Genomic DNA, 14,966 nt, shown 5'->3' with positions numbered 1-14,966 from the left:
GTCCTTGGTCTTCGTCTTTATCCTGGTCTGTCAGTATTGCAAATTGTGGGTTACTGCCGTGTCTCAATATCCCAGAGCTACATACATAATTTATATCTCTTCGCCTCTAGTTAAGCATTGCAGGTTTTTGTCACAACTGTTCCTCCCCAGATTCCTCTTCTCAAATACCCTCTTGCCATTGTGCTATCGCTAAGCCTGGCTAGCCTCTGCCTTTGGAGGCAGAGTGCGCATGAGCAGTGCTCTCGTGATAGCTTATGACACCAGCAAGTCGCTGAAATATACTGGTAAGCTCAAAATTTCTTTTGTCCTTCTCAGCTCCACTCTTTCTACAAAGGAAGAGCTTTTCTAATTCTAGAAGTCAAAACATCCTCTGCAACCTATAGTCTGGGTATTTGTCTCCCTTCCTTTGGTGATGCTGGCTCGTGGTGATTGTCCTTGCCTCCCATTCTCCTTCGATTACCGTTGGTGGTACTTTTTTCTTCTACATAACCACTTCTTAGCAAGTTGCCTTGTGCTTTTGGGCAACACTTGGTCATTTGGCAACATCCTCTCCCCCATGCATACTCTTCTAGTATTTGTGGTCTAGCATGTATCAAGACTAATGTGGGCTAACAAGATTTGAAAAAACTTTAAAAAAAAATAGTAAACAAATATGTGGAATTGGTGGGAAGAAACTCTGGTTTTGATCCAAACAACTCCCTGTTACTGGGAAAAATGTGCCTGCTTTTCTCAGCAATAAATTGCATGTATTCTAATGATTTATTTTGTATTAATTACTTGCAGTGTGCTTTCCTGTATTGGGTGCTATGGAACAATAGTTGCATCACCAGAGGCATAGTAAGAGAACTTTTGCAATCGTAACAGCGCATTTACTTTAACATTCACCTAGCCTTTGAAAAGCAGAAAGTTTCTTCCACCCCATTTTTTGTATGTTTCCCTCTCGCCCTTTTCCCCCAAGTTAGCAACTCCAAGCTTAGTCAGTTGTAATGGTTTTAAAGACAGTGTATCAATAAATGGAAGATTATGTCTCATTTGACTTCTGATAAAAATGGTGCTCTCATCTTTGCATGATTGTGTATAATTTATTCATAAACAACACTTGAATTTTTATCACAAGAACACTGTGATAAACTTTCTCCAAGGGTTTTATATAGGAGTGAACAGGAGGCCAGTTGGTTTAGTTTTGGTGTATGCCACCTCTCTCCCCCTTCTTTTGTTCTCTGGTTTCTGCACTATATCAAGTTTCCTCTGCTTGCTTCTCTGCTTGCAGATACCGCAAAGTTGTTATGTAGAAGGGGAATCCTCTGAGACTGGCATTGTTTGTTTGTCATTACTGAAGCAACTCTTCCATAGTGAAGGAAGCTACCTGTGACTTTTTTCAGCAAGGCCCCTCTGAGCAGTAGGCAGCAGGACCTGCTAGGGATGTCTTAGGGTTTTTGTTTTTGCTTTCTGACTGGGTCTTGCTCAGTCTCAAATTGAGGACCCTGGAAAGACAGCATGTTCTCTTATTGATAGACCACCTGAATGGTTTGCAGAAACCATCTGTTGTGGAGAAGAGATAAGCCCCCAGCTGACTCAGTTCTTGTCAAAGAGGACTGAGGAATGTCTATAGCGTGGAGTGTTCTGTCTGATGTCTTGCAGACTCACCAGGGACTGGGGATTTAAATATAAGCAATTTACTGAAATAATCGGTATCATCTCCTGTGACTACGTCCTGAGGTTGTGTGTGTGCCCACTTTGACTTTGCTTATTCAGTGGCACCTGGTCTTTGCTAACATGAATGGGATTTCCATGGTTGCTGGGTTGTGTGGAGTTTAGACACGTAAGCCTGAAATTTGTGAGAGAGAGTTCACCATAAGCTTGGCTCTTTTTCAGTCAACAAGTTCATTGAACATTTTTAGACTTGCAAAACCTTATTAAAACAGCCTTTTAGGACTTTGGTGTTAACACTGAAAAATGGATGTAGAGCTGCAGAACTGCTCACCACATGGTACTTAATACATCTTGGTTTTTGCTAGTGAGTAGGAAGAGAAGACGACATCCTGGGGGTAGGGTGAAAGGTAGTGGTAAGTGATCCAGGAACAAAGCACTGTTCTTGCTCTTTCTGCATGAAATGGTCCCCAGATTCCCTATTACAGTTTCCAATAGGGAAGAATGATCTTTTATTTCCTCCCCCTGTGCCTCCAAAAATAACAAATCAGCAGTAAGCTGCCTTTGCTCTGTGGATATCGTAATACATGGAAGTCAGGAATAGTTACCTGTCTTGCGATCAAGCTTTATTTTTGTCATCAAGAGTGATTGAGGTTTATTTCACTTATGGCAAGGTGGACTTTCTTCTACCTTGTACCCACTGAAATAAATTATCAGTTGACTCTGGACTTACTGTCTGTCTTGAGCATGTACCTCAGGAGCACTGTGTGTTCAACTAGAAATGAATAAGAGAAAAAATAAACAGTGTTACTTTTCTTTCCCTCTGCAGAGTTGACCCCTGAGGAGAAAGCCATGAGGATTGCCAAAGCTATGCGTAAGCAGTCATCAGAGGTAAAAGAGAAATGGGAGAACCTAAATGCCAGTGCCAGTATCTGGCAGAAGCAAGTGGACAAAGCATTAGAAAAACTGAAAGACTTACAGTGTGCCATGGATGACCTCGATGCTGACTTGAAGGAGGCTGAAAACGTGAGGAATGGCTGGAAACCTGTGGGAGACTTGCTCATAGATTCATTACCAGATCACATTGAGAAAACTACAGTAAGTGTGGAACTCCTGGGAAATATTTAGCCTTACTGGAGAGTCAGACCCCTCCATTCTTCTACCCCTAGTCTCGTTAGATATGTATACACTGTATACTTAAATTCTCATGTACAGTTTAAAGTGCTCTTTAAAGATTAGATCTGAGGTCTCAAAGAAAGTCCAGTACTGTGCCACATTTGCTGTGTCAGCTGTGATTGCAGAAGCAAGCTACAGATGTGTACGGAATATAACATTCATTAAATGAAAAAAGTTGTGTTCTAGGATTTAAATATTTTCCTCCTAGAAATGCTGTCTAACCCATAGTTAGGCCACGGGTGTGTTTGGAGCTTTGCCTAGGCACTGGAGTATGAGTGAGCTGAGTCAGTTATCATCCCGGCAGTTGACAGTAGGCTCCCCTGCTTTTTTTAGTGGTGAGCTGTCAGATCTGTTTGGCTATCACATATAGCTTTCTTCTTAGGAAAACATTTAGAGCTCTTTCAGTCATGCAGAAATATATATATATAGTTTTAATTTCTGTTCCTTAACTTTCACAAACTTCACGTCTGTTTTCTATTTTATCTTGTATGAGTGAAAATTTGTATTTGCTTTTACTTTATCCTGGCTTCTCTTCAGGATTATTTCAAAGTGAAGAACACATACTACCGTATAATGTTCTTATGGGCATACCAGTTCTTGCAGCCACGGTGCCAGGCCACCCTTGCAGGACTCAGCACCAAAGGCATGGCTGCTCATGATGGGTAGTAGTCGCCCCCTGCTTCGCTGAATGGGTTGGGTAGGGACCCAGTAATGCAGAGCTCCACAAAGAAGGAATGCCTTCTGATAACTAACATTGTCCAGGAAAGCTGGCTGGAAACAGCACAGTGCTTGAAGGAGTGCCTGAATATCAGGGATTCCAGGACAACATGTGAATATGCACAGGTAGGTAGAGGAAATTGCTGTTTCAGGCAAATTTAGCAGTGATCACCAAGCTTCTGTTTCATAAACACAACTTTTCAGTTTTTAAGCTCAAGAATGAACATGGCAAAACATTAGAGCACCCTGGGGTCACGTACCTGACCATCCATGTCTTCAGCATGGGACTCTGGTGTTAGAATAATGAAGAGCCATGGGCTGCAACCAGTTTTCTGCAAATACCCTCTCTGTGTATACATGGCCTGTGGACTCATATGAAATTAACACAGGACTATATTATTTCATATATATCAATGTAAGCATCTTCATTCTCCAGATTTTGTTGTTACTTTCAGGTTTAATGGAACCAAAATCTTTTAAAAAAAGGCAGTCAAAGCTGATTTGTAACCAGACTGCTGTTGATTTGAGAAGAGTAATGCATCTCCTCTTCCCTCTCTTATATTTTAATATAGGTACTAAAGCAAGCACTAAGATGCTAATGCTGAATAGCTCTTTGTTCTCATGTTAAGAAGTGATTTATCATATCTTGATGTTTTTTTCTGTAAAACAAAGTCTTTTAGATTTTCATTGCTGTGGAAAAACTGAAACATCTGCTGAAGTAATAGGGGCCTGCTGCCTGTCCAGAAGCCAAACATTTCTTTCTTGCCAATAGGTGTCTTCTGTTTCTGGGCTTGATGAGAGAGATTTTGAAAGGAGGTAAATAATTGAACTGTCCAAAGAAAATCTTTTTTCCAGTTGTTTTTGGCTTGTTTCATGATGTTTAATCAAGCCATTTATAGGATTGAACAATTAACTGCTCACAGCAAGAAAGACATTTGATGCATCTTTTCAGCTGTAACTGAAATTTACATCAATTTTGTCTTAATACTGTATTTAGTTCCGTTTGATTCAATAAACCTTTCTCATCTTCTTAATCATTGTAACAGTTTTACTCTACAGCTCTAATCAGGTAAAACATTGTACTCCTTTTCTCTAGAAGATACGTTCCTTCATGCTTTGCTAATTCAATAATAGTTTTTAAATTGAATTTTTGTCAGCTGCTTAATACTGTAAAACTGTAGTTACTGGACACATTTTTTTTTCTTAAAAGCACTTGACAGGCTGTATACTGTTAAAGCTCCTGATAAAGCATTGCGTATTTCTTTTTGGAAAGAAAAGCTCTAAAGCCATATGGCACCACTACAAACGTTATTTAAATTGTTTTAGGGGTGCAATTTGGATATGGGCATTTGGGTAAATTTCATACTGTTTTTCTCTAAAGATGGATATGAAGGAGTTAATAAGAATATTGAAATGAGTGAGCTTTCTTTGCTGGAGAACTCAGAGTTGCGTACAGTTGTTTAGGATAAGCTGTCAAGTTGGGCAAGTCAGTACCATGTTGAGTTTACGGTGGCTTTTGTGCTGCTCAGGTGTCCATTAAGCATAAATGTATGCTTCTTATTCTTCTAGGCTTTTAGAGAAGAAATTGCTCCCATCAACTTGAAAGTTAAAACAGTGAATGATTTGTCCAGTCAGCTGTCTCCACTTGATCTTTATCCGTCATTAAAAATGTCTCGTCAACTAGATGATCTTAATATGCGGTGGAAGCTTTTACAGGTATTCTGAATTGCGTATGGGGGTGGGGGAGGTTGTGCGCGGGATGTTTCTCAGTCTTTTCTATTCTCTTAAAAGATGCATTTTTACCATTCGTTCATTATTTCTATCTTTAAGGTGTTACTTTAGAGTTACCAGAGCAATAAAGGGAGCAGTCTTTCCTTCTGTGGTTTGACCAAAAGCTTTTCCTTTCAAGCTGTCTCAGCAGTTTATTCACTCAGGAGACTGCATTAATCTCTGGAGACTAGTGGGAACTATTGTTGCGTGCTTTTTTGTATGTCTTATACCAGTATTTTTACTGCATAAATCATTGTTACTGAAAACTGGTGTGCATATTTCTGTTGTGTTTCCAGCTCCTGTGAAAGCTGTTTTATTTTGGTTTTGAATGTTCAGTTTCTGCAGGGAATTTCACTTAAAGTGATTTAAGTATTAGTAGAGCTATAACAAGAAGTGAGCGATAACACATTTAGCATTATACAACAGAAGAGAGTATGCTGTGAGAGAGATTCATATTGCTTAGTTATGATTATTGTACTTAAACAGTCTGAGAAAGGTAAATCAATGTGCCTGATTACAGTTCGAACTCGTGTACGGTTTCACAGTGAATAGTTTAATGAAGTTTCTTACATCAGTTAAAGTTAATTTATCAATTTTTGCAGTTTCTTGCTCTATTTTTAGATAGGAAATACTGGGAGTCAGCTGCTATTTATTTCTTTACCTGATTTCTAAGGGTGATATTAAGTGTCTGAAAGAATTGAGGGAGGATGGAGGATCTGTTGCCTCTCTAGCTGACGGTAGTGGGACTGAATTTCCAAAACCTGGGCATCAGCTTCTGGGCTAGTAGTTTTGAATCAGTTGCACCTGAAAGGCAAAACTATTAATGTGTCATATCAGTCCTTCCCTTTCCTAATGTAATTTGGTAGTGGGTTTCTTTTTTTTTTTTCTTTTTCTTTTTTTTCTGATGTCCTCTCAAATTGAGTTAATTAAGCAGCCAAACTGCTGCTGGGTGTGCTAGTGCAGTTTCAATTAATAAACCAGGGGAGAGTCATGTCAGCCGGTGAAGTGGTGTCTTCCACAATAGTTCCGTGCTGGAAAGGCAGCTGTGAGATCAATACAATCAAACTTAGACCTGCTGACTATGGAAATTTGGACAATGGAAAGGATGGGAGGAGGTCAGAAACTTCAGTAGTCGGCTACAGTCACCATAAAATTACTATTGTTCATTATTGAACTGCAGTACTCGCATGAGAACACTGCAAGATATGAACACGACTTTCATCAAGCAAATGAAAGGAAAAGAGTAGCCTTGAACAGCTGGATGTCAAGTGCTATGACACACAGACAACTTAAATTTATTTGACTAAAAATGAATGTAAACAAGTGTTTTTATTATCGTGGCCCTACTGTTACAAAGTAAATGCAATGTAAATTTTGTGTATGTGTGTTTATGTGTAGGTGTCTGTAGAGGATCGCCTTAAGCAGTTACAGGAGGCACACCGAGATTTTGGGCCTGCATCACAGCACTTTCTTTCCAGTAAGTTCTTTGAATTAATAGATGCGTGTGAGATATGGCTTTCTCAAACACTGACTGCTCTTTCCTCCAGGTTTCCCTATGGCTTGAGGAACAGGAATTTCCTCTTCCATGTTGTTATCTGCCTCCTTGGTTTTGTAGGGGTGTTTCATCTTCATAACTCCACTGACATTCTCGCTGGCATGCTTCCCTTGGGGATCTCTGTATATCTTGCTGAGATATGGCTGCGCCCCTGGTTGCGTTATTCTTTGTCCTCTGTTTGCTGCAAGGTCTGACCTGTGGCTGTTCCAGAATCATGATGTTCATAACCACATCTTCTCATCCCCTGCTATGTCTTTCCTCATTCTTTTGCTTCCACACTTGCTGGGATGACACAAAGGAAGAGTTGCCTGGATTTTTTTTTTTTTTTTTAATTAAACACTTCATGTCATACATCCCTTTATTTGAAGTTCCAGGAGTGGAGAAGGCAAACCTGCAACACTTCCTCTTGAGTACCCATTCTTGCATCTTTTTCTGTTTAGTGAAAATTTGAGAGATGTAAGCCTACAATCTCCCATATACTAAGAGGGCAAAAGCAGATGCTTTTGCTCCCTCATTCTCATTTGACTTACTCATTACAGATAGGTTGTGATATCAAGATCGGTGTTGATTTTCTGATTTTCTAGCCTATCTGCCATCATCAGAGCTCATGATACAAAGTGTTAACACAATCAGCTCTGTTTTTTAACTGAGGGCTTCAATAATAAAGATAAAATTATTGCAGGAGTTGAGAAGTGAACATAAGAATGAGCAGCTCTGTCCCAGAGATCCTCAAGTCCTGTATGTCACTGTATAGCTAAACAGCTAATATAGTTTAAAACAGTAAATAAATCTTGATTCTTCTTGAGTTACATGCCCACTGTGTTCTTAATTTAAATTGACAACTAGTTTTTCAGTAAACATCATGGTAAATAAGATGCAGTGTATTTAAAAATTACAGCTGTTATGCAAGATAACAATTCCTGGAGCCACTTTGTCCTTTTTTTTAAATTGATAGAACAAACAACTTTAGAAGTATGTGATTTTTGGTTTGGTTTGGTTTGGTTTTTAAAGCCCGTTAGAAGTATTGCATAGTGTTGCCACAGTGGTTTTGCAGCCCTTCCAATCTCAAACTTGTAACCTTGACCTGGACAGTACACCTATGTAATAGTTTGGTAAAAAGAATATAGATAGAGTGGTATCTTTGGCACTGTTGAAAAACACCAGATTAACTGTTTGGGAGAGTAGTCAGTCTAGTGTGTGTAATTGAAACAGACTAGGAAGCAACATAGAGAAGATGCAGTTTCCCCTACTCTAGCTGGTTTGAGAAGTTCCGGACCACTCCTGTGTCATTGTTAGGCTGTTCAGCTTTCCTCACTTGGACCAAGGCAAATGTTCAGGTGACTGATATGAAGGGGGGGAGGGGGGGGGGAAGAAAAGAGTCAATGAAGGAGTCCATATATAAAACAAGGAAGCCTGCCAGGCAAGATTGGCTGGTTTTGTCTGCCTTGACTTGGATCATTTCCTTGATTTGGCTTACAGCATGCCACAACAAATAACTGTGTTCACAAGACTGAACGAGTGGTGAACTGGCTTGGTTGCTGGCTAAAACATTCATAGAATTATGTCCAAAGAGACTATGCAGTGCCTTATCAGTATGCATCAGCCTTGCTTCGGGCAGCTTCTCCAGGCTTAAGGGGACATACAGTTCATGTCACACATAAAAGTGAAGAAGGGAAAGTTTCCAGAATGCATGTTGGTAGAGACCGCAAAGACCTATGGCCAAGTACCACAGTCTTGCAAAACCAAATAATATGTAGTTTTCTATTTTAATTATTTGTTAAAAACAACCTTCTTCCCCACAGGAACTACAGCAAAAATTTCTTAAAAAAAAAAAATCTGTTTTAAGACCTTGAACTAGACAGAGTTACAGAACTTAATACCTACAACTTTATATAAAGTCTGTTAAATGAAAGTCAGGAACAGTAATGGTAAAAGGAAAGTAATAAAAAAACCATTAAATCTGGAAAAATGAAGGTTTTGTCCTGACAGGTTGAAATAGTGTGTATCCTAAATCAAATTTTTCAAATGTTTTTAGCATCCATAAATGACTTCTAACTGTGAGGAAGAAGTAAAGTGGTAGTCTGAATAAAATAAACTCCTGAAACTGAGATTATGATACATAAGTCTCATGCAGATCTTTATTTCCAAAGTTGCACTTCTGAATTAGAGGGGAGGATTTTATCTGTGCTCCTTTGACAGCAGCTATTTTAAATTTACCTCACCTACCTATTACTCGTCCTCCAAATCCTAACAAGAGACCATAGCTTGCCATCACACCATTTTCAGCTGACTAGCTCCCAGTTGTCATTAAATTTAATCAGTAATTTGTGCTAGCAAAATAACTATTTCTACCTGTTCATCAGATTCATAGAATCATAGAATAGCCCAGGTTGGAAGTGACCTCTAAAGACCATCTTGTCCATCTTTCTTGGGAAAGGGAGCCAAGATAGATTATCTAGCACCCTGATTCCACTTCTTAATCCACTGATTTCACCTCTGCAGTGGCTTGTCATGTTTCTCTGCTAAAAAGACACAGTGCAGCGTTTAATACTGCTGTTGGATTTCTTGGAATGCCAACTACATAGATCCATCCAGACCATCCCTAAGAAGATGCTTCGGACTATTTTTGAAGACTAGCAAAGAATATGATATTGGCCCTTCCTAAAATGTCCTGCAGTAGGAGGCTGAGGTAAAGCAGTATTAGTAGGCCACTACAAACTATGATCCCCGCCTTTGCTGAGGTATTTCTCCCCTGCCATCAGTGTTAGGCAGAATTTGATTGCTCTTTTTTTCAGTGCTTTTGAGATGGAAAGTAAGCTGCTTGCAAGTTAGTTACTGATCAGTAGATTTTACACATCCCTAATACGGATAAAGATGAAGAATCCTTATAATCTGTTATTCTTTGCAAAAAGATTATTTTGCTGTCTCCTTCCTTTAGAAACAATAACTTCTTTTTTCTGTACTTAATTTATTTTCTAAGGTGCAAGATCCTCTTCTCTCTGAGTTTCATGTATGCTTTCTTAGAATTCATGAATATCCATGGAGCACTGACTCCACATGTTCCCTAACGAATAGCCTAGGTCTTCAAGTGGCCTGCTCAAAGCATCTCTTAAGTGGTGTCCAGCCCTACTAATATCTGTAGGTCTGCTAGTGAGTGACAGAATCTATAACTGCTCTGTTCAGTTTTCACCGAGAAACTGATTTAAGAAAAGAATGGGAATTTCATTTTGCAGAGTTTTGTGCAGCAGAGAACTGGCAATGTTTTCGGAAAGGTTGCTCCCAAACAGAGTATGACTGAGTCCATAATAATTAACAATTTAATTTATTATGTTGTTTAGTCCATATCTGTGTCAGTGCAGAATATCTATAGTCGGTCATAGCACATAAATTGTACCTAAGCAAACTGGGACCCGATTTTTCTTCTTAGTTAACTGACAATTAGCATAGTAGTACTGGAGCCACCATAGGTGCCAAATTGCAACACTAAAGAATGAAACTCTAAAGCTCATGGCCACCTTCACCTATCTGGTTGATTTTTTTTTTTTTTCTTTTTTTTCAGAGCTATGAATGCTTAAGGATTATTTTTTTAGTTAACTACTTCTATTTGAGCATTTAGCCTTTACTGTGTTTTTTCTTTATCAGGTAACTACCTACCTCTTCATTGCAAATGTTATTTTATTCTTTAAATAGTGATATAGAATTTTCTCTCTTTATTCCAGTGATTAATATGGTTTACTTGGTTCCTGTAGTTTCCCAAATATTCTTCCCAGTTAATCTGTGTTTCTGCACATGAATATTCCTTAAATTATAAGACATGAAATTTTGTGTGGTCCAGGAAGGGGTCACAGCCATTAAACTGCTCAGGGAACAGCCAGCTGGGAGCAGGGTGAGACCTGCCTCTCTCTGCAGCAGCACCAGTCTATGGGGCTTACACAGCTTATAGGTCTTCGCTGCAGCCTGCGAGGTCTTAGGGGAAGAGAAGAGAGTTACTTTCAAATGGATTTTTTTTTCCAAAGAGGGATGAGCTCTGAAGTGGGCCATGCTTGCAGCAAATTACATTAATTGAGAGTTTAATTACTTGAGATCCAACGTGGATCAAAACTGTGTCTCATTTTAACAAGTTTTTAAACAGGGATGTTAGCACCTAGGAGTAGGCACTCTGTCTTGGAAGTGTTGACATATGTGTACAGTACAAATTAATCCCTTTGCAATGATTTCTACAGTGAAGCTAGTGAAGTGAGTTTCTTCTATGATAAAACCCTAACTAACCAGGCACTAGTCTGGTAATTTCTGGTAGAACTTAAACATACCTATGGTTCTTGAGTAAATAGCTACTTTTAAGTTGTGCACCATCAGTCCTGTTCACCCACAAGGCTATGGACCCGGATGGGATTCACCCCAGAGTAATGAAGGAACTGGCAAAGGAACTTGCCAAACCACTCTCTATTATCTACCGGCAGTCCTGGTTAACTGGAGAAGTTCCAGCTGACTGGAAATTAGCAAACGTAACGCCCATCTACAAGAAGGGTCGGAAGGACGATCCAGGGAACTATAGGCCTGTCAGCCTGACCTCGGTGCCAGGCAAGGTGATGGAACAGATCATCCTGAGTGCCATTACACGGCACATGCAGGACAATCGAGGCATCGGGGCCAGCCAACATGGATTCATGAAAGGCAGGTCCTGCTCGACCAACCTGGTCTCCTTCTATGACAAAGTGACCCGCTTAGTAGGTGAGGGCAGGGCTGTGGATGTAGTCTATCTAGACTTCAGTAAGGCATTCGACACTGTCTCCCACAGCATCCTCCTAGACAAACTGTCTGCCCAGGGCTTGGATGGGTGGACTCTTCGATGGGTTAAAAACTGGCTGGATGGCCAAGCCCAGAGAGTGGTGGTGAATGGGGCAAAGTCCAACTGGTGGCCGGTCACTAGCAGTGTTCCCCAGGGCTCAGTTCTGGGGCCGGTGCTGTTCAATATGTTTATAGATGATCTAGACGTAGGGATTGAGTGCACCCTCAGCAAATTTGCAGATGACACCAAGCTGGGTGGGAGTGTCGATCTGCTGGAGGGTAGGAAGGCCCTACAGAGGGATCTGGACAGGTTAGATAGATGGGCCGAGACCAACGGCATGAGGTTCAACAAGAACAAGTGCCGGGTCTTACACTTCAGCCACAACCACCCCATGCAGCTCTACAGGCTGGGGGAAGAGTGGTTAGAAAGCAGCCCGGTGGAAAGAGACCTGGGGGTGCTGATCGACAGCCCGCTAAACATGAGCCAGCAGTGTGCCCAGGTGGCCAAGAAGGCCAATGGCATCCTGGCCTCTATTAGGAATAGTGTAGCCAGCCGGTCTAGGGAAGTGATCGTCCCTTTGTACTCGGCACTGGTGAGGCCGCACCTTGAATACTGTGTCCAGTTCTGGGCCCCGCACTTCAAGAAAGATGTTGAGGTGTTGGAGCGAGTCCAGAGGAGGGCGACCAAGCTGGTGAAGGGTCTGGAGGGTCTGACCTACGAGGAACGGCTGAGGGAGCTGGGGTTGTTTAGCCTGGAGAAGAGGAGGCTCCGAGGTGACCTTATTGCAGTCTACAACTACCTGAAGGGAGGTTGTAGTGAAGTGGGAGTTGGCCTCTTCTCCCGGGCAACTAGCGAGAGGACAAGAGGACACAGCCCCAAGCTTCGCCAGGGGAGGTTCAGGTTGGACATTAGGAAGAATTTCTTTTCAGAAAGGGTCATTAGACATTGGAATGGGCTGCCCAGGGAGGTGGTGGAGTCACCATCTCTGGATGTGTTTAAGAAAAGACTGGACATGGCACTTAGTGCCATGGTCTAGTTGACAGGGTGGTGTCAGGGCAACAGTTGGACTCGATGATCCCTGAGGTCTCTTCCAACCTGGTTGATTCTGTGATTCTGTGATTCTGTTGGCCTGAACAGTTTTTCCCCTTCTATCTTCTGGGATCATTAGATAAGCAGAGTTGTAGAGTCATGTATGACTTCATGCCTTTTGGAGCTCAGTGTGCAGAAGGCTTCTTGATGTTATGGATGATATCTGTTGATGTATCAGACTTGCATTAATTCTGCAAAGATTACCGCTGTTCAGCAAGGAGTGCGAAGACAGGGTTTAATGCCTTTTTTGTTGGTCATACAGTGTTAATCAATATTAACTTGAGTTGCAAATAGGAACTAAGGGTTGTAACTAATAAAAATAAGGTTAATATTTCTGCTTTTTGTTCTGTTGCAGAGCATTAATTATAGTAGTGGAAGCATTTCTTTTCAAAGCTTAAACTGATAATAATTCTATGGAGGTAGGAAAACCAGTGTCTCCATTTTCCCTGGATGGATAGCTTGCTTGCTCAGAATTTATTATCCTTCTTTGAAGTAGAAACACCACATTTGTTTTATTTCCAGTTTGCCATCAAATAGGTGCCTAGAATCATCTTGGTAGGTTGCCATTTTTTTCTCCAGCTGATTTTCTAATTACTGAAAGTTGTCTGGAAAATTTTAATTGTTCCTATTTAATTTATTATGACAGTTTTAATTGTAAAATAAATAAAGATAGTTGGATTTTTTTTTTATTTAACAAGTGCTTTCTAATAATTACCTTCTCTTTATTTCCTCAGCCTCAGTACAGTTTCCATGGCAGAGATCGGTTTCACATAACAAAGTGCCCTATTATATAAAGTAAGTTTGACTTGATTCTTTTTTCCTTAAGGATAACAGAGCATATCACCATAACCTGGCAGAAAAACATAGGTACTAAGTACTAGAAATGTTATCAAGAGTTTCTCTACATAGTGTTATGCTGCATATACTATATATTTTCATGTTTATTGCTTTGCATACTGTATAATTTAGAAATATGTAAAAAGAAATCAATAACAAACCCTGACTAAAAACCCCACTCAGACAGGAAAGAGGAGAGACGCTCCAGTGTAATACAGTATCAGTAGTCAAACTAGGCTTGTTCTTATGTGTGTGGCTCATCCAGAGTATAAACTGTAGAGTAAAGGGAAAAAAGCTGAATACATAATGTACTTAAAAATGCAAAGTTTATAACCTCTAGCACAACAGTGGTGACTAATATCTATAGAACCCATTCATAATTTTGTGCAAAATTCCTTTGGAAATAGACATGTGTTGGTGGTCCTTCTGTCATTTTCTTTACTTTATGGAAGTTTTTATACTGCTTCATATTAATGTAAATGTAAAATTAATGGAAATATTGAAAAAAAATTGTACAAATACCTTGATTACCAAGAGGAATTTTTGAGATATTTATTTTGAAAATAATAAGAAATACTTAGTTATGGAGGTATGGCGGTTTTGATGTGTTCTACTCAAAGCAGTCCTTAACTTGGGTTTTCTCATTCCATCAGCATTTATTTATGTACTGTTTGCCAATAATTTAAAGGTTAAAGATAGCAGCTATGAGAGAAGGATAGCTTTTTGCCAGAGAGGTAAATGAAATTTTAAGAAGGTACAATGTATAGTAAGCCAGACCCAGAGTAGTTCATTTTAGGCTGAAGGAAATCTGAGTTAAAATGTTATCAGTTTGATTTTGGAAAAAAAGTAGGCTTAAGTCTGTAGGATGACTATGAATTGGACCTACAAATAATTCATTCTAAAAGAACATCAGTGAGGACTTCGTAGTATTGCATATTGCTTTGTCATAGATCTGAGAGCCACATTTTGTGTTTCAAAGAATTTATGAGTGCTTGAAAATCAGGTAACGATAAATCTGTGTCGATCAAACTTATTGTCATCACTCTTGAGGTTTGATGGTTGTTTTTAAACTGTGATATGAACATTATTTTTTTTAAAGGGTCTGAGTAGGTAACTAGAAAAAGGAAAAACCTACTGTGAAGATCCTTGAGTTCTCTATAAAAGCATTTGTGCCTCTGCTGAAAGGTTTTGCAGGAGGCAACAGAAAGCTGTGACATGCTGGAGGAGAGGTTTCTCCCTCACCCCTAAGTGGAAGAGGAGAGGGCAGGGGTTGGATGGAGAGGCACACAGACTGCCTGGACTTGGGCAGCAGTGCAATTAAAATGATTACACCTACAGCAGTAATTCAAAGAAAATGCTGAAGTATCAAACTACAGAAAGCAA

At 40.0% G+C, this 14,966-nt stretch overlaps 1 protein-coding gene across 1 annotated transcript in view; it reads left to right on the top strand.

Moving 5' to 3' along the window:
* UTRN (utrophin) overlaps nucleotides 1–14,966 on the top strand; it is a 428,940-nt gene that overhangs the window by 322,078 nt on the left and 91,896 nt on the right. Inside the window, 4 exon segments of the mRNA XM_068406453.1 lie at nucleotides 2,480–2,748; nucleotides 5,113–5,259; nucleotides 6,712–6,790; nucleotides 13,481–13,541. Coding sequence (XP_068262554.1) covers nucleotides 2,480–2,748; nucleotides 5,113–5,259; nucleotides 6,712–6,790; nucleotides 13,481–13,541 — 556 coding nt within the window.

This window comes from Nyctibius grandis, chromosome 1, assembly GCF_013368605.1.
Source record: "Nyctibius grandis isolate bNycGra1 chromosome 1, bNycGra1.pri, whole genome shotgun sequence".
Classification (NCBI taxonomy): domain Eukaryota; kingdom Metazoa; phylum Chordata; class Aves; order Nyctibiiformes; family Nyctibiidae; genus Nyctibius; species Nyctibius grandis.
The sequence above is the reverse complement of the archived record's forward strand: the minus strand, read 5'-3'. Positions and strand labels throughout refer to the sequence as shown.